At 36.5% G+C, this 20,636-nt stretch overlaps 1 protein-coding gene across 1 annotated transcript; it reads right to left on the bottom strand.

Moving 5' to 3' along the window:
- Positions 1–65: 65 nt before the first annotated feature.
- On the bottom strand, positions 66–18,094 carry gucy1b2 (guanylate cyclase 1, soluble, beta 2). The gene is made up of 15 exons (XM_056468288.1): positions 18,060–18,094; positions 17,435–17,508; positions 17,271–17,365; positions 15,012–15,172; positions 12,423–12,522; positions 12,051–12,247; positions 11,647–11,758; positions 9,853–9,956; positions 9,538–9,754; positions 7,300–7,620; positions 7,060–7,208; positions 6,259–6,405; positions 5,938–6,092; positions 5,137–5,327; positions 66–1,929 (listed from the first exon to the last, which is right to left on the bottom strand). Exons 1-15 carry the CDS (start codon positions 18,060–18,062, stop codon positions 1,682–1,684), a joined length of 2,274 nt encoding a protein of 757 aa, XP_056324263.1. The 5' UTR covers positions 18,063–18,094; the 3' UTR covers positions 66–1,681.
- Between the last annotated feature and the right edge of the window lie 2,542 nt (positions 18,095–20,636).

The following is a 20,636-nucleotide window of genomic DNA, read 5'->3' as shown; positions in this document are numbered from 1 at the left end:
ATATATATATATATATATATATATATATATATATATATATATATATATATATATCTTTACCAGACAAAAGTCTTGTTGTCGATCACAGTTGTAAAATCAACAAATAATAACTTGACTGCTAATTGATCATTTGGAAAAGTGGCAGAAGGTAGATTATTTTTATGATTGGCCAGCCCAGTCACCAGACACAAACATTATTGAGCACGACTGGGGTAAGATAAAATAGGAGGCATTGAAGATGAATCCAAAGAATCTTGATGAACTCTGGGAGTCCTGCAAGAACGCTTTCTTTCTTTAAAGCCATTCCAGATGACTTTATTAATAAGTTATTTGAGTCATTGCAGAGATGTATGGGTGCAGTCCTCCAAGCTCATGGGAGTCATACACAATATTAATTCTTTTTTCACTGCACCATGACTTTATACTGTACGTTATTTCTGTTAAGTGACAAGACTTTTGTGTGAGGCAAAGTCAGACCTTACTATCCTAATTAAATAATTAAAAATCAAGGCAAGATCATATTTTATTTTTTGTAAAATAAGCAAATTCTAAAGACCTTTGCCTTTCATATAAACCACTTCTGATATCAAATGATCAACTAGAAGTCAAGTTATTATTTGTTGTTCCTAAAACTCGGATAGGCATGTGTGCGTGTATGCAACATTATTATAGCATCATTATATTATTGACTATTCATTCTGAACCATATGTTGTTTATAAGTTTATTGTGTAGAATATATTATATAATATTGTTAATCAATTCTTTGCAAGTAGGATTTCATATGATTGGTATTTACAAGTGGGTGTTTCTTAGAATAGAATAGATCTTTATTATCATTGTTACAAGTACAATGAAATTTAAATCTATTCTATCCATAAATCAGACTTAAAGATTCTTTCAAAATCTTCTGTGATTATATTTCCCTCAAACACAGAAGCAGCAAGCGAATGAATAACACGTATGACACATTTGCATGCAGTCCTTGTTTTTGAGAGAAAAACATTGCATGGTGTTGAATCACATCGAATAATTAGTTCCCATGTTACCTAACAGAGCGCAGACGACCACAAACAAACATTTGATCGCTGAACAGCAACCATATGTTTGCCTACCTCTGGTCATCTGTGCCTGCCATCCGATTTCCACACCAAAACAGTTCATAATAAGTGTTTAATTTCTCCAGAGGGAAATGAGTTTTCTCAGTGGGGTTGGTGTTTCTGCCGGCCTTCACCAGCAGGAGACCAGCAGGTGCAAATGAAGCCTGGCGCTGGGATTCAGCATGGAGAGACTTGCCTTTCCCACGTGACAAATCTGCATCCACAAAGCTGAAATTCCCTACTGTTTGCTGAAGAGCTGGAAAAACAGTCATTATACACTCCAGACTGTGTCGTGCTGCTGGTTTTAGGTTACAGATGTTGATTTGTGGACCTTTAAATGGTGTTTTTGAAATTCATTCTTCTTGAAACTTGCCTTAATTGACCGCTGTTGGACTAAAGCAGTGTTTCTCAACCACATTCCTGGAGGACCACCAACACTGCATTTTTTGGATGTCTCCTTTGTCTGTCAAACCCATTACAGGTCTTTCAGTCTTCGCTGATGATCTAACTCCGGTGTCTTAAGGAGACATGGAAAATGTGCAAAGCTGGTGGTCCTCCAGGAATATGGTTGAGAAACACAAGACTAAAGTATGGAGCAGAACTTTGTGTTAATGCCGTCTGAATGATGGCCGTTGTGTAGATGTTTGAAGTCATTCGGGCCGTCGTACGCTGGTGTGATGTCGAATTGAAGTAAATGATCGGAGGAGCTTTTGTCTGAGTGGAGAGATGATGGGGATGTTGGTGATGTGTGATGATTCCCATTCTCAGCCACTTCCTTATGCATGTCCTCTTCAGCTTTCTGTGGAGCATTCGTGTCTTCAGGACTCACTTCTGTGCAAATGATATTGTGAACATGGATTGTGAGATAAGAGAGGTTTCTTAAGTAGCAAACCAGAATATTCTTGGGGATCACATGACATGAGAATGCTGATAATTCAGCTTTGCCATTACAGGAATAAATTACAATTTAAAGTATTGATTTTAAGTGGTAATCATTTTTTACAAGATTACAGTTTTTTACTGAATGTTGTGATCTACACTCTAAAAAACATTGGGTTATTTATTTAACCCAATGGTTGAGTTAAAAATATTTAGTGCTTTGTTGTTGTTTTTTTTAACCTTTATTGGGTTATTTATTAATAACTGGGTTGGGTTAAAAACTTGGTGCTTTGTTTGGCTATTTTTAGCCTTTGTTTGGTTCTTTATTTATTAACTCAACCAGGTGGGTTAAAAATGTAAAATTTCAACAGTCAGCTGATCTAATTGACACAGAACAATGCGTAAGTAATGTTATTTTTGCATTATAAAGTTTATTTAAGGTCTTACCGGTGGTGGATTTAACCAATAAGCAAGGTAAGCAGCTGCTTAGGGCACCCGGAAATCTGGGGGCCCTAATAAATATCTAGAAGTATAAATTCTACCTATAAATGCAACCAAAAGGCCTCAAGAAAGCTTGAAGACCTCAGTTATGGGTTGATGGATAAGTCTAACGTGTGTTTACGGTCTGTTTTCCTCACGTGGTTCTAAACTATTACAAATTTCTTTCTTTAGTTGAACAAAAGAACAGCCGTTAACTTTGCTTCCATCCTGAGGTGAGACTTAAACTTATGCTCAAAACTGGAATATCGCATAAAGCATTTGTAAATAAAGCACCTTTTCTTCCAGTGAGTCAAAGAGAACAAAATCATCAAAAAGTAAAATGCAATTTGCTGCGGTTGAAGCTTCTGTGGGCCTTGTTTCTTACTTCTAAATTACTTGCACCTCAGAAGATGAAATGGTAAATGTGTTTCCATTATAGTTTCAAGAGTTCACACTTAGCTGATGCTCGATTTGGCATGCTGTCCCAGGAGAGAGCCCTAATTTCGAAGGATTCTCAAGCTCTTTTTAAGACGAGAAAGAGAAGAGGCCTGGCTCATGTTGGTCCTAATAACTCCCAGTCTCTTATTTAGATTAGGAACAAAGAGGTGGAGGAGGGGTGGAGAAGGGTTTCAAAAATAATTTAAAAAATCGAAGTTGGTTAACGTACAGTAAGACAAGTTAGGCTATTTATGTGCATCTGGAATTCAGCTGATTGGATGATTGTATGATTGATGATGCAAGACCAGCCGTGATCATTCATCTGCAAATGATCCTCTCGAAATGTGTTTATAAAACATCACTTATGACATTTTTTCCTCATTGGATAAAAAAAGTTTTGGGATTTGGATTCTATTTTAACGTCAGGAACTTAAAAAAAAAAATAAATTAAAAAAAAAAATATATATATATATATATATATATACACACCACTCCAATATGACTGTGGACACACTAAGCCTACAAACATTGCTGTCCAAACAGAAGGTAGGTGCATCACATGTAGGTACTGTAAGTAAATCAAAAACACATTTGATTGGATTGAAGTTAGTGAGCATTTACACTATGAAATCACTTATTACAACTTGATCAATTTGAAATCGTGATCCGATAATCATTTTGTTCTTCAAAATATCATTGGCTACAATTGATTAGGCTATTTTAATGTGACTGAAGACTACTGGTAGCCTTAAGCAATGTAGAATTTCTATAGGAAAAGTTAATTAAAGAGTCTGGACACTCTATAGAGCTGAAATACAGGACATCTGGTCACCATATCATGTAGCTGAATGAATGCATCCAAACAGCCACAAAAGACAGCTACTCTCTGTCTATACTGGACACATTTGTTGTTAGAAAGAGCACCAAAACTTCATTTATCTGTACCAAAGCACACAGATTACTGAAATAAGTTCACAACATTGGTTCAGGAAGAACCTAATCATTCAGTCGTGCTATTCATTGTTCCATGGGAATATAATTATGTTTTAGGGCGTACTCACACTATGCCATCCGAACAGTGCCCAGCCCCGTTTCCCGGATCGTTTGAGAAGTGTGAGTGCTCTGAATCAGGCTCAGGCACAGTTTAGTTGGTTGGCCCTGACCCTGTTGAAAGAGGTGTGCCAAAGCACAGTTCACTTGGGCTTGAGTGCAAAGCGCACCTGAGCTCGAAACTGAAGACGAGACGTGACTTTTAAGGGACTGTTTCATATGAATTTATTAATCATTCTTACTGTTCAATGAACGCAAACCCCTCACTGTACAACAGCTGCACCTTCAGCAAACCTCCTAATTCCTAGAGCACGAGGACTTTATGATTGTTTAGGAGCGTCAAAGGTGGCTGATCTGTTCGGCGAAATATTTGACTGCTTGTCACTGCATCCTAAACAACTAAATCGATATAACTAAAGAAATCTCCTCTGTGCTGAGCGAAAGCGCTTCTTAAACTGAACAGTGCATCATCGATGACGAAGCGTGCTCAGGCGTGAATGCAATGTGAGTGCGGGGCGTCGGGGGAGACAGGAGGGGGGACAAGTGTGCTTCGGCCCGGTTCAAGTCAACTGTACATAGTGTGAGTATGCCCTTACAGTCTATGGTATATAAGCAGCAGCCACTGTGTCAGCTGACAATTTTTTTCCAGCATCCCACCACCTCCCCTTATCCTCCTAATCGCGCATTCTTTCTCTTCAGACGTACACTCATAGGGGGGTTTGAATGCATATCTCAAGCTGAGCCTCCTTTGAGGACCGCAAGCTAAGTTCGATAACCATTATCTGTCATGACTGAATGAACAGCAGAACTTGTGAAATTGTAGTTGACATCGAAATCCTTTTTGATCCGATTGCTATAGAAAGTAGTGTAGAGCATGAGGATATAAGAGGGAAAGGTCTCAAAGGAGACACAAGAGACACATTTGAACGCATGTTAATGCCAGGTGGAAAAAGTAATAACTCTCAGCTGACCAATTGTTTTCAGATCATTGAAAACATATGCTAATTCCTGGTGGAAACAGGACCTTAGATCCTAACCCATTGTCTAACAGGACAGAAACGTAACATTCCTAAAGCATAGCTTCACAAAAAACACAAAGAGCTGATACGTCAAAATATTAGAAAAAATATATATATAACTTGGAAAATATATATATTTGGATGCGTTTCGACAGGGAAAGAGTTTCCTCACCCTTTAGGTGATCCGTCTCCTCCTCCAGGTCTTCCTGGTACACACACGTCTCTCCATCAACCAAGCCCATGATCTGTTCGTCGCTCTTCTGGAGGTTCTTCAGCAGGAAGTATGTTCTCATCAGGCCTTTGCCTTTCACCTCGATCTCACCCCTCTCCACCATCTCAAAGATTCCTTTGTCCTTTATCACACTGCAGAGAGGAAGTGATGTGGGTGAGTTCTGTTCGTTTCTTTTCTTAGATTTGGTTTGAGATCAAGTATGTCAGTGGCTTGAGTGCTAATGGTGACTGAACTTAGACAAGACCTCGTTTGACTTACATGAAATATAGTGAACACATCAATATTGTGTTAATAGTATTACAATTTAAAACTTTAACTTGCATTTTAACATATTTTAAAACGTAATCTTGTGATGGAAATATTAAATTTTTATATAATTCAATCAAACCATTCTTCAGAAATTATTATAGTTATGATTTGTAACTTTTGAAAAATGGACTGCTAAATATTTTTCTGGATGTCCTGATACATTTTACAGAATTCTTTGATACATAAAAAGTTTAACAGAAAGATTTGTTTGAAATAGAATTATAGTTTAACACTATACATGCCGTCACTGTTGCTTTTTTATGTTACATGTTAATATTTACTGTTTAAAGAGTCCATTAAGACTGTGTGACAAGGTATCGACAGTCTAAAAATCTAAATCAAAATGATAGGTCTTAAATTTCATTCATAATGGTTTTAGTAAGATGTTCAAAAGTCTTACATTTCAATTAAAAGTCTAAAACCAGCGTTTACCTGAAAGTGAAGGGGCTCACGTGTATGTGATCTGGCACCCCGTGGCTCTCCATTCGCGAGGCTGTATTTACAGTGTCTCCAAATAAACAGTATCGTGGCATCTTCTCACCTACAACACCAGCCAAAACTGGACCGGTGTGCAGGCCAACACGAATCTAGATTGACAATAAATCAATTTAATTTGACAAACTATGATACAGGATCGTACAGAGGTTTAATTTACACACATACACACACACACGCACACACACACACACACACACGCACGCACGCACACACGCACACACGCACACACACACACACACACACACACACACACACCTGTATGGGCTGTCCTGTGATAGGGTTGGTTACTTCTCTCGCAGCAATTCTCATACCGAGGGCAAAGTTTGCCACCCGCTCTGCATGTGTGTTTGTAGGAACGGGCACACCGCCAACCACCATGTAAGCATCACCTATTGTCTCCACCTGTTTGGAGAAAATATCTTTCTTTTTTCATTTTAATAGCATTAATAATGATAAAATATAATGTGTTTTTAAGAAAAGAGTTTTTTATGTTAATGTTTACTTGTTTTTATTATTAAAAATGAAGCTGAGATAAAATTTAAAATAAATACTGAAAATTTATTTGACAAATGTTTGCTTTAAATGTTGCTTTGGCAAATATCTGAAACTAATTCTAACACTAGTCTCAGTACTAGTTGTTAAAGCCAAAACAGAAACAACAAAAGCATTCAGTAACTATTTTAATAACTTCATCTAAAACCAAAAAAAGTAACAAAAAACTAACTCGAAATGTTATTAAACACTATAATTGTATAAAACTAACACTGCATCAACAGATTAAGATATTTTTACTTGAGTAATTTGAAAATCGGTAGATCACAGCATTAAATTGTATATATTTTATAACGTTGCTGTTTAGACTGATAGACAGATGGATAGATAGATAGATAGATAGATAGATAGATAGATAGATAGATAGATAGATAGATAGATAGATAGATAGATAGATAGATAGATAGATAGATAGATAGATAGATAGATAGATAGATAGATAGATAGATAGATAGATAGATAGATAGATAGATAGATAGATAGATAGATAGATAGATAGGATACCTTATAAACATTATGGATGCTTGTAAGATGATCAAATCTGGAGTACATGGCGTTGAGCATGTTGACTATCTGAATGGGTTCGCAGGCTGCACAGATGTTAGTGAATGTGACCACGTCACTGAAGAGGATGGTGCACACTTTGAACTCACCTGAAAGAAGAACAGAAAGAGCCTGAACTTCGGGAAGCATGAGAAATGAGTACACATAGTAGATCTGTGCTCTGTTTGAAGCTTTCATTACCCGCTTCCACTCTTTTGCCCTCTTTAAGCTGGTTGGCAACATGTGTCGGCAGCATGGCATAGAGGAGCTTTTCTGATTTCTGCTTCTCGATCTCCAAGTTGCGTGAGAGGATCCTCAACTCCTCCTTCTTTCTTTCCAGCTGATTGGAAAGCTCAATCTCGGCCAGCCTCTGCTGGTTGAGCAGGATCAGATCTCTCGTGGTGTCATGCTGGGCGATGTCAGCCAGATGAAGACCCCGTTCCTCTAGCTCCTGTAGACTTCGTAGCTTTGGAGAGCACAGATAGATCATGCAGTTCAGGGACTCCATCCACATCATCTGTCCTAAAACATACAAACAAACACATATCTAGATCAACTCTAGATCAACGGTGATCAACCCTGTTCCTGGAGATCTACCTTCCTGCAGATTTCTGTTGCAACCCATTTCAAACACACCTGCCTCTAATTATCAAGTTCATTTCCTATGTGTTAATTGGTGTGTTTGATCAGAGGTGGAGCTGAGCTCTGCATGAATGTAGATCTTCAGGAACAGGGTTGAGCACCCCTGCTCTAGATGGTGCAGTCTGCAAGTAATCACATGATGGCAAGCTGATTGGATCTGATATTGTGCAGACAGTGAGACTGCTTGCTTTATATTTAAATACTTTTGTTTGCTTGTTTATTTAACAGGGACAATACACTTGACATTGTTGTACAAAAATAACCGATGTTGCATACATAGGGCACATAGCATAAAGCTAATTTGCAGCCCTCGTCCCTGGTTAGGCTTTACAATAAAAAAATTAAGATAAACAAACAAGAAAAAAACCCACAATACAACAAACAATATATACAGAGCCACAAACATAAAATATAAGTCAATCTGCATAAAGGGAAATGGAAACCTGATCAACCTGAAAGCATAATACTTAATGTTCACACTGCTGTAAAGATTTCAACTGGGAGTTCTGATTGTAACTTTAAATCAACAGGCATGGCATTCCTTTTACTGAAAAGGATGACTGACCCACAGCGGTTCTGCATCTGCCGATTCTACAATTCCCACTTACTGTCCCTCTAGTGTTTGCCCCATCACTGCTGAATTTATGTATCAACTCACAGACTACTTTAGGGGCAAGACCATGTATACACTTAAACAAGTTTTTAAAAAATAAGAACTTTAAAAAACCATCAAAACTTAACAAGTTATACTTTATAAGAATTTGACAATGGTGCCATTTCATTGGTTTCTGATTCAATACTTTTAAAGTTTGTTTGTAAAGTGACATTACAGGTTTAACAATTGACTGAGTAGCTTGAGCCCAAATTATTGCACAATAAGACATACGTGATAATATCATAGCATGCACAAACAATTGCGCTGCTTTAAGAGATATATATGGTCTTATCATACGAAAGCAGTTTAAATTTGTCTTAATAGTCTTGGACATTTTTTTAATATGAGCATGAAACTTAAGCTTTGAGTCTATAATGACAGCTAGCTATTTAAATTCACTCACTCAGTGAAACCCCCCACCTCACCCAGCTTTACCTTTCTATTTCAACTCCTAGATTTATGTGTGTGTACTCAAACCTCCACATCCCCAGTTACAGTTGTCCACTACTGATTTATGTATGCCTAATAATGCAGTGTTCCACCTTTTTTGTTTTTAGCTCTAACACTAGATCTACTGCTAATGCAATGGTCCGGTATTTTTCAAGTATATATGCTTATATACATGCTTACGGAGAACTACAACTGGAAGGGACTTATGCCACAAGTAGGTTGGGTTTCGGATAGAAGGGTTAGAGCAGTACCTACTGAGAATCTGCACATAAAGGTTAAGGTTTAAGGTTGGGATAGGTGTAGATGTTAATAAAACACAACATTGGATTCTGTTACGTACAAGACATTAAATAAATCAATCAGTACCAAGTCCCAAAACATTTGTATGGCCCACTTGGAGCTCAAATGCCACCCGATTGGAGCTGCCTTCAACCTGTTTATATCTAACTACTTTTTCTGCAACTGTCTAGATCTGCTACTAATACATTGTACATATGTTTTGCTCCAAGTGTCTAGATATACTAGTGGCTTTATGTATTTATAGTCATGCAACCTTCCAACTCCACCATTTTTCTGTTCACTTGTCTCGATCTGCGACTGGATTTGTCTACTCTTGCAACCTTTCTACCTTACCCAGTTTACCTAAAAATATGATACATCTCAATTATACAATTTTTTAAAGGAATAAACACCTCTCAATTTAAGTGTGGGCTGGTTTTGCTGGACCTCTGGTAACATTTCCCTCCTGGTTTTCAGCACAAACTGGCTGTTGATGAACTTCTTGATGCTCTGGATGTTGAAGATGACCTCTGGGTGAACGATTGTGAAGTACTCATCCAGTCGGATTCCTGCTGTCTGCAGTCCTGGAACAAACTTCTGAATGTTGACACCTGTGTGCTTTACCTCCAGCTAGAAAGACAGGACATTTGTAAAAATAAATAAATAAAAAACTATTTTGAAATTGAAAATGTTAAACAATTGGATCAACCAAAATTAAAGTTCCTTACGTCATGATCAAAAACTATGTGAAATGGAAAAGCATTACAGAAGGCCTGCTCTTCAATCCATAGTGTTTTTGGGTAGCTGGGAGTGAATGATTGCCGCAGATTACCTAAAGAGTAGCAAAAATGTGTAAACTTATTTATTTTAATAACAACTACCAAAACAGGTACATTGCTAGAGTGTGATCTAGACTGTTTTAAATATACATTTATGCCAACTTTTAATTTTTTTTGTATGATATTTTTGCACTATGTCTAGTGATTAGTGCATCGACAATAGTGCAACTACGTTACTATGACTATCCTGAGTTCTAATTCCAACTCGAGAAAATTTCCTGATTCCCTCCCTCTCTACTTTTCCTGTTAAGATATACTGTCCTATCAAAGTAAAGGCAAATACTGTGTATATATACTTAGAATATATGTATACACTCACTGGCCACTTTATTAGGTACACCTTATTAGTACTGGGTTGGACCCACTTTTGCCTTCAGAACTGCCTCAATCCTTCGTGGCATAGATTCAACAAGGTACTGGATATATTCCTCAGAGATTTTGGTCCATATTGACATAATAGCATCACACACAGGATTGAGAACTGGTGACTGTGGAGGCTCATTGTCATGTTCAAGAAACCAGTCTGAGATGATTCGTGCTTTATGACATGGTGCGTTATCCTGCTGGAAGTAGCCTTCAGAAGATGGGTACACTGTGATCATAAAGGGATGGACATGGTCAGCAACAATACTCAATAAGGCAGGCTGTGGCGTTGACACGAGGCTCAATTGGTACTAATGGGCCCAAAGTGTGCCAAGAAAATATTCCCCACACCATTACACCACCACCACTAGCCTGAACCGTTAATACAAGGCAGGATGGATCCATGCTTTCATGTTGTTGATGCCAAATTCTGATCCAACCATCCAAATGTTGCAGCAGAAATAGAGACTCATCAAACCAGACAACGTTTTTCCAATCTTCTTTGTCCAATTTTGGTGAGCCTCTGTGAATTGTAGCCTCAGTTTCCAGTTCTTAGCTGACAGGAGTGGCACCCAGTGTGGTCTTCTGCTGCTGTAGCTGATCCGCCTCAAGGTTTGACATGTTGTGCATTCAGAGATTCTCTTCTGCATACCTCAGTTGTAACAAGTGATTATTTGAGTTACTGTGGCTATCCTATCAGCTAAAATCAGTCTAGCCATTCTCCTCTCACCTCTGCCATCAACAAGGCATTTGCACCCACAGAACTGCCGCTCACTGGATATTTTCTCTTTTTCAGACCATTCTCTGTAAACCCTAGAGATGGTTGTGTGTGAAAATCCTAGTGGATCAGCAGTTTCTGAAATACTCAGACCAGCCTATGTGACACCAACAACCATCCCACGTTCAAAGTCACTTAAATCACCTTTCTTCCCCATTCTGACGCTCGGTTTGAACTACACTGTTCCAATTTACTATGACCTTTTATGTGAAGCTGCTTTGACACAATCTACATTGTATAAGCGCTATACAAATAAAGGTGAATTGAATTGATTCGGTTTGAACTGCAGCAGATCGTCTTGACCATGTCTACATGCCTCAATGCATTGCCATTTGATTGGCTGATTAGAAATTTGTGTTAACGAGCAGTTGGACAGGTGTACCTAATAAAGTGGCCGGTGAATATATGTATTTAGAATTGTAATTAAAGCACATAATATAAATATATATTTTAGAATCATTTGTCAAGCATTCAGATACAGCATGCTGTGTAGTATCATAGTCAAAAACAGCAGCTACAGTGTGAATAGATGTCTGTCAAACCTTGGCCCAGCATGACAATGCTTCTCACAAGCTCCCATGGAGATCGTTTCCTTGGACACAGCTGCAGGTTTGCATACCTGGCCTTCATCCTCCTCATTGTCTCCTCCTTGTCCTGTGATACAGCAGTTGTCATGGTTACATATTTTCACACGTTACTTAGGATTTAAAAAAACACAAAGACATCAGACAGTCCCAGTGTCTAGACCTATTTAGCCATTCATCATACTTCTCATATAACATGCAGCTGACTAAAGTGTCTGATGTCTGAGCAGGTTAGACTACTCGAAATTGTAATACTCCTTTATTGTGTGCCAAAGCAAGTAAAAAAAGAGACACTTTAAACTTGTATCTGAATTACAACAAGATACTCTTTAACGTATTCCTGCAAGTCTGGTCTGACATACTTCTTTCTCCTCTTGTATTTCCTCATCGCTGTTGTTCTGCCTTGTTTGGGCCTTTCTTTTGGTGACCTTTTCCTTCTGCACCATGTGGAAAACAACATGTTCCTTTTTTCCGGTGCGCTCATCCTCTTCTGATTGATTCAGTATGGTCATCGTAACCTCACTGTCAAAGAAATCCTTTGCCACAGCCTCGATAATACCTGACCGATGGGTACGAAGATAATAACAAACGATGATGAGCCAGTTAAAATAAGGACATCAAAATAAATATATAATACATAAACAAATATGTGGACTGTGGGAACTATTCGAATAAATATAAAATGTGTCTGAAGATGTATTTTGTATGGGTACATGACACCTTAAAACTCTCACCTGGTACAATGTGATAAAGTCCTTTTCTGTCAGAGTAATAGTGGAGGAGAATTCGGCCATCGTCCATTCGCTCCACCCGAAATGATGGAGCATTCATGGCCTAAATAACAAGGCGTGACAAGTTACAGACCACAATAAAGTTTATAGTTCCTTATTTCATGTGTACTGTGCAAACAAACCACAAAGCCAACATCAAATGTCACTAAAATCAAGAGCATATTGTAAAATCAAACTGTGTTAATTACATTTGGACTGAGGTTAATTTGTAATTTAAGTTGCTACTATATATTTACTTCATCATTATAATATCGATGCACAGAATCTGTTTTGGTCCACTTTGCTGAATTCATTTATCGGAGCTGGATATCATTTGACCGTTTGAAATCAAGTCAGAATTTAAACAAAGATTAATTTTAAGCTGGAAACTCGAGAGTTTCTTTAAGATAAAGGGTGAAACAAATCGGATATAGTGTCTGTATTAAATTTATTAAAATAATTAAGAACGAGCTCCATGAAATATTCATTCAAAATGGCATTATTTTGTACATGTAGAGTTTTTAAAAAATTGTGAAAACCATCCAAATGCACCTGACGTCATAACTGTGAATGCACATCTCAAAAATATAAACTTCTCCAGATTGGAATATTTGAATATGTCTGTCTCACTAGCAGGTTATAAAATGAAGAAAGTTAAGCTTTTAAAAATAAAAAAGTCCTTCACTTTCCAGAACCTTTTTCTTTGCTGTTCCTCATTGGTGGAACAATCATCCCAATCCCACACAAACTACTGATGCACTGGTAACATACAGTACAAACACCTACTGACAACTCATCTCTTCTATGAGTACTTGACTACATCCTAATTTTTCTTCCCTTTTCTTACCATAGTTTGATTTTCTTAACAAGATCAGTGTAAGTAGTACTTCTTGTGTGTACTGCCTCATTACAGTGAGTCATTTAATGCCTTTCTCATTTGTAAGTCGCTTTGGACAAAAGCATCTGCTATATGGCTAAATGTAAATATAAAAATGTGGTCCACAAAAGCGGTTAGTCTGAACCACCAATATAAAACGAAAAGGTGATGGAGTGTGATAAAGTTAGTAGTTTAATCTTCTAGTATTTTCCAATTATGTTGGAAAACACTACATCATCATTTTTGATGTAGACCCTGAATGTCCAAAAAAGCAGTACGTACTGAAATTTAACACATTTAATTTGTTCATTTGAGAATTACTGTAAATAAACATTTAACAACGCATTTCGTCCAAAATATGCATGTGTATGCTATACAGATGTGTTTGGCATTACTTTATTATTGCGCTCGCATTTTCCAATGAGGTTTCATTAGTTAATGTATTTACTAACATGAACTACGACTGAACAATGCTACTACATTGTATTTATTAATAATTAATTATTTACTAATTTAGTAATCGTTTACTATTAAATACATTTTTAAAATTCTAATTCATGCTTATTAACATGCACTGAGAGTTAACATGAGCTAACATCGTATTGTCCTTTGTTTGTTCAACATTAACTAATACAATCTTATGGTAAAATGTAACCATTACTGCTAGAGTATATTCTGCCAAATTGAGATGCTTTTAATGAAATATGACACGTGATTATCTGTTATTCATTGTACTAAACATATATATTTTTTATTTAAAGTCAAATCTTTATCTATATTGCATCATATTTTGACCTTTTTCTGTTCCAGCCTAAAATATGATAATGCCATTTCATAAATCAAAATTAGCATCCTTACACTGTAAAAATGATCACTTAGTCATGACAACATTTTAGATTAGATTAGATTCAATTTATTGTCATCACACATGTACAAGTACAAGGCAACGAAATGCATATGTTTTTAGTTAATTGTGGAGTTTGCATGTTCTCCCTGTGTTCCTATGGGTGCTCTGTTTCCCCCCACAGTCCAAAAACATGCGCTATAAGTAAATTGGATGAACTAAAATGGCTAGTGTGAGTGCATGTGTGACAGTGTATGGGTGTTTCCCTGTACTGCTGTGTAAAACATATGCCAAAATAGTTGGCGGTTCATTCCACTGTTGCAACCCTTGATAATTAAGGGACTAAGCTGAAGGAAATTATCTCATTTAGTTGGAAATTACGCAATTCTGACTTCTCCTCTAAGAGACACAATATACAATTTTGAGAAAGTATTCTGACCTCATAAGACAATGCCAAATAACTGTGCAGAGCATCGAGATTTTTAATGAATTCCACCAGGTTTCCTCCAAGCGTTCGCAGCATAGTGTCATTACATCCTAAAAAGTACATCCTAATTTTTCTCTCCTTTTCTTACCATAGTTTAATTTTTCTAAACAAGATCAGCGTAAGTAGTACTTCTTGTGTGTATTGCCTCATTACAGTAAGTCGTTTAATGCCTTTCTCATTTGTAAGTCGCTTTGGACAAAAGCATCTGCTATATGGCTAAATGTAAATATAAAAATGTGTTGAAGGAAATGAATGAATGAGTTTTATTTGATTTAGTTGGAAATTACGGAATTCTGACTTCTCCTTTAAGAGACACAATATACAATTTTGAGAAAGTATTCTGACCTCATAAGACAAAGCCAAATAACTGTGCAGAGCATCGAGATTTTCAATGAATTCCACCAGATTTCCTCCAAGTGTTCGCAGCATAGTGTCGTATCCCGACATCTTACAAAAGCTGAAAAAGTACTCTCCAAACAGCTTCAGAACCACCTCGGAGGAGACATCTAGAAGGAAAATGTATGTAGAAAATTACATTCAGACTGCAATTCTCTTTTTCTGCTTAATTTGAATTGCATCCAGGTGAGTGGAGTTCAGGTGTGTGACCGGCTCAGAGATTCACACCTGTCCTTGTCCACTGGCTCTCAGGGACAGGCTGGAGGACAGGACAAGCGTCTTGATGCCCGGCAACTATTCTCAACAGGGACATTGTTAGCACTTGCTCAGACACTTTGATCAATGTCTGCAAGTCTCCAAGGACATGGTGAATGTGAGGCAACTGTGAGCCCTTCACAGTCCACTTGCTCTGTCTTTTTTCATAACTCTTTATAAAATAACAGACATTTAAAAGAGGATCTGAACAAAAAAACAGGCCTTTTTAAAGAAGTGAAACATTCCTGATGAATTAGATCATGTCCCTGATCAACCTTTAAAAGAAGTTTTCTTACCTCATGCAAATAGATATGGTGTAAACAAATGCAAATTCACACTTAAAGGGATAGTTCACCCAATAAAATGAACACAAAGGTAGATATACTGAAGAATGTTGGGAAAAAAACAGCTATTGACTTTTATTGTATTTTTTGTTCCTGGACCTATGTTTCAATCTACATATTATTACATGCATTTTGAAAAATTGCATAATATTTGCTTAATGGATGCGCATACATTTTGAAAATGGGCTTAAAAGTCGTATCAACTTATCAAAATTTTACAAAACTGAGGAGGATGACTTATCCTTATGCATAAATTATGATGGAAACACATTTATCAAATAAATTCCAGCATAGTGATATGATTTGGTTTTAGCAGATCTCATAATTACAAAAATGGGTGCATTAGGATGGCATAAGTAGACAAAATGGCAGACCGACCAAATTGTAAAATTTGAATTATTGTTTTGTTCTTTGTAAAATCTCTCAGCCAAAGTCTGTCATCTCAGTGGTTTATTATTATTACCTCCCAGAACTGTTTTGAGCATCTACACTTCCAAAATGTGGTCTCGCACCTCCAAAAGCCACCGTGTGCTCATTACGTTTCATCTTCTGAGATGCAAATAATTTATTATACAAGAAAAAAGACCTATGGTGGCTTTTTCTATCGCAGCAAATTTTGTTTTTAATTTTTCGTTTTTATATTTGGCGTCAGTTTATCCAGCCTGATCTTATGAGAAAACGTAATTATTTTACGTATATGTCAGTTTAGTGGCTAATTCGTATGAATTCATACAAGTTCAGTTTAAAGGCATGGTGGTGTGGCACCCAATCCTGCCCCTAAACCCAACTGACATTGGGTTTACCTAATTGTACAAATTAGATCGTATGAATTCATACAAATTAGCCACTAAATCAAAAGTTACAAATTGGGTTGGTTTATCAGGACGTGACAGTTTTTTTTTTTTTACTCATAGGATCAAGACTCTACCTTATTTACATATGTTTTATGTGATAGTCAACACTCCTGTTTTTCCCGGAAGTCTCCCGTATTTCAGACCCATCTCCCTCCCGTTTTGTTATTTCTCCCAGAAAACTCTTGCAATTTTACCCCCCCGGATCGCCAACTTTGGTATAGTATCCGATCTCCACGGCCGCAACCGATTCAAATTAACCATCTGGATGGTCACATCAGTAGGTGCAGAAGGCCCCTAATGTCCCATATCTATCAGCTGAAAACCACTGATAATGCCCATTCAATCGAGTGATATCATTCGAAGCGGCTGACGGCCATCTGAAACCTGCTTTACCTGGTTATTAACACCACAGTACAGTTCTCAACTGTGTTTTTCAGACAAACACAAACCGCCACCCCCCACCGGTCTTCCGGAATTTCGGAGACAGGTATGTTGGCAGGTATAGTGATAGTCCAGTTTTGTCCATCCATTGGCATCTTTGGATAGAAGCTAATGGCTGCTTTTCTCCAGCATTCTTCAGAATATCTTGTTTTGTGTACAACACAAGAATGAAACGCATACATGTTTAGAACCACTGCGAGTAAATAGTGAGGATATGATCATTTTTGGGTGAACTGTCCCTTTAAACAAAACGCAAATACATTAAGATCCAAAAATGGCTTGCGGTTACAATGCCATCCTTTGTTTATGCTCACCCAGCATTTTGCAAGCCTCTTGGACTAAACGAAGAGTGATGATATCATCGTAGATTTCATATGTCATGAACGTTTCCTGGACCCCAGCCATTAATCTAGGAGAAATTTTGATTATTTAAAATAAACTTGCAAGACTTTAAATATTATATGTGATGTAAACAGACCTCAGTTTTTCCCATGTCTCTTCTCCAAACCTTTCAATCACCAGTGACTTCAGACAAGTATTAATAAAGCCGTACTGAGAGAAAGAAAACACACTGGTAATTGGCAAACACTGAAATAGATTCCCTCATTTCTTAGCAAAAATTATGATTAAAATCTTTCGTTGAAATGTAATAATATCTGTACATGTAAACTTCAAGACTACAGATATAAATCATATACTGTATATGGGTCAAAGGTGACATGTCAAATTCTAGTTTCAGCATCAAATGAAACTCACAGAAAACATATTCAGTGTGAGTGCGTCACATAATGTTACATTGTCACTCAGCATAACAGATATATGCAAATATTACTTATTCAAATAAATGTTTACTGTTACCAATAGACTTTTGAAGGCATAAAACTGGTGTTACACTGAATGACATTTTAATAGCTGTCTTCTATAAATAAATCATTGTAAAAATGTAAGATATAAAATGAAACGAGACGCATTCTAACCCACAGTATAGTCTGTGTAAACAAACTAAATTTCAAGCTGTTATATTTTTGTTGTTTTGATGCTTGACTTAGACTCACACAAACACACACTCACACACCACACACCCAAAAAAGTCTTGCACTTACCATTTTTCCAAACCATCTGCTGTAATCCCAAGTTGTACTCTATACTCTTCCAAACCAAGTAGAAGATATATTAAATTGTGGTGTGCAAATGATGTAGTATCACACAGATTAATCTACATAGACACTCCCACTTATCCATACTGCCTTACATATTAATGCACACACACACAAACACGCACACAGATACACCATAGACATAATGATGTTTTTACATCATTACAGACTCTATAGTATATATCCCAACACCTAAACCCAACCATCACGATGCATTTTTAAATTATTACATTTTTACATTAATAATAGACTTCATCCTGTGTGATGTATGAGCGGTTTACCAATTACCAGTAAATACCAGTAAACACAAGTATAGAAATACCAGTAAACCAGTACTTGTAAGGAATGTAAGAAACACAATGTTACATAAGGAATACAAGGTGCATACACAACCTAATGAATATAAGGTAGACACACACACACACACTGTAAGGATCTCATTAAAGATATAGGCAGGGGCGTAGTGGACATTTTAAAAGTGTGTGTGTGGGGGGGGGGGGGGGGGGGGGGGGGCAGCTGTATGAAATCCAAAAGTTTACATTCTTAATTACCTGTTTCTAAATACTCTGTCTCTAAAAGTGAGGGGGAAATATCCCGCCGTCCCGGTTGCTACGCCCCTGGATATAGGCGTGCATTTTAGTTTGAAATCAAAGTTGGATTTAATTCATCTAAGTTTAAAATGAACATAACGTTCTTGACTTGCTTGTTGAATGCATCGATAAAGCATATTCATATTAAGATTTTTGATGCTTAATTTTCTTGTTTGTTTTGAGGGTAATAATGAACTTCCTTAACCTCGGACGTAGTATCGTTTCATAAGTCTGCTTTCTCTTTCACTTTAATCTCCAATGACTAAATGTACTGTATGGAAAGTACAGTGCATAACTGCTTTTATAACCAATAATTCAGCGAATCACTAAATGTGGGCAGTTTGTTTTATTTGACCTATTTAGCACTGATGTTGGAGTCATATACATGGAGCAGATTTAGTGGAAATAAATCTTTAACATGTGATTAGCTATTTTCTAATATAATAGTGACTGACTGAATGAATGTTCTGTCAATTATTTTATTTTCGTTTATCTTTAGTCTACTAATGCCTATATACTAATGCCTTCAGACTAAAATGTAAACTGTTGAAGAGTTCTTTGCAAAAAACAAGAGAAAATAATATTTATTATTAATCATTATTATAATTTTTTTTAATACAGTTTATGCTTTATACTACACCAGGTCAGTTTTATTTTGAATTATTCCATGTTTACCTGAAATGTCTTTGGAGTCTATACATTGTTCAAGACAGAATGGTATTGTTCACATTAACAAACATTTTCATGCATAAAAATATTATTAAATGTCCTTAGAGTTAAAAATGTATATCTTGATATTAAATAAGTTGAATATCAAACTGGGGTCCATAGATCTGCTATGAAGTCCATGAAAATGTTTAGGGGAGAAAGTATAAACATGCCAAATAAATTACAAATAATTAATAAATAATTCATTAAAAAAGAGATATTAATATAAATGATCGACCATTTTATCATAAATAAATAAATGAACATTAGTATGAACAAAACAAACCAAAAATGATTAAAACTATCTAATAGTTTTTATAATTATAAAGCAATTAATAAAAAAATGGTTATAATAAATAAAATAAATAAATAAAATTGCAGTAAGCAATAGTAATATGTAACAAACACAATATATAATATACATTTTATCAAATATTTTTTCACTGTTCAGATTGTACAATATTCTGTGCAAATGCCTCTAATATTTTAGGATGGGGTATCTTTGAACTTGGAGGGTTTGTTGTGTGGCATGTAAATAACCGTGCATAAGAAGAATCTTAATTATGTGGAAGTTCGAGGAAACTTTCGCGGAAACCCCTCACGCAGGTGGAAGGCTATAAAAACCTGAAGTCGCGCTTGGTCGCTTGCAAGTTTGGGCATATTCTCGAGAAAGTACCTTAAGAAGACACATTGAGTCGCTTTTAAGAGTTTATAGAGGACCTTTGCACTCCATATTTTACATTTATTGGTTAACTGTGAATGGAATCTACCGAGACGAGCAATATAATCTCGTTTAAAAGCTGACTCTGGTCGGATTGCTTTACCATTCAACACACTGACGAACAAGAGAACGAGGTGAAATCTGTCAGAAGAAATTAAGGTAAGATATGATTGTTTTGTAGCCTACCTCAAATATGAAAGTAGTGAAAGTTTCCACTTCCACAAAGTTCTTTAAGTACGTTAGGTCAAACTTAATAGTGGAAATTAATTTTTTCACTATTTTTCCATATTTTTCCATGGTTTTCCTGCTATCTGAAATCATTAGCTACTTTGATAAAGTTACTGTTAAATATGTGATAAATTAAGTGTGAAAAAGGTGTCAAATTGATTTCATTCAGATGTGTTAATAAACAGTATTGCAATCAAAGTTGGCTAAGGATTTGATTAAATGCTCAATTTTGTAAAGGATTCACCGTGTATTTTTCTGCTATCAGTCGCTTACATT

Source organism: Danio aesculapii, chromosome 11 (genome assembly GCF_903798145.1).
Source record: "Danio aesculapii chromosome 11, fDanAes4.1, whole genome shotgun sequence".
Taxonomy (NCBI): Eukaryota; Metazoa; Chordata; class Actinopteri; order Cypriniformes; family Danionidae; genus Danio; species Danio aesculapii.
The sequence above is the reverse complement of the archived record's forward strand: the minus strand, read 5'-3'. Positions and strand labels throughout refer to the sequence as shown.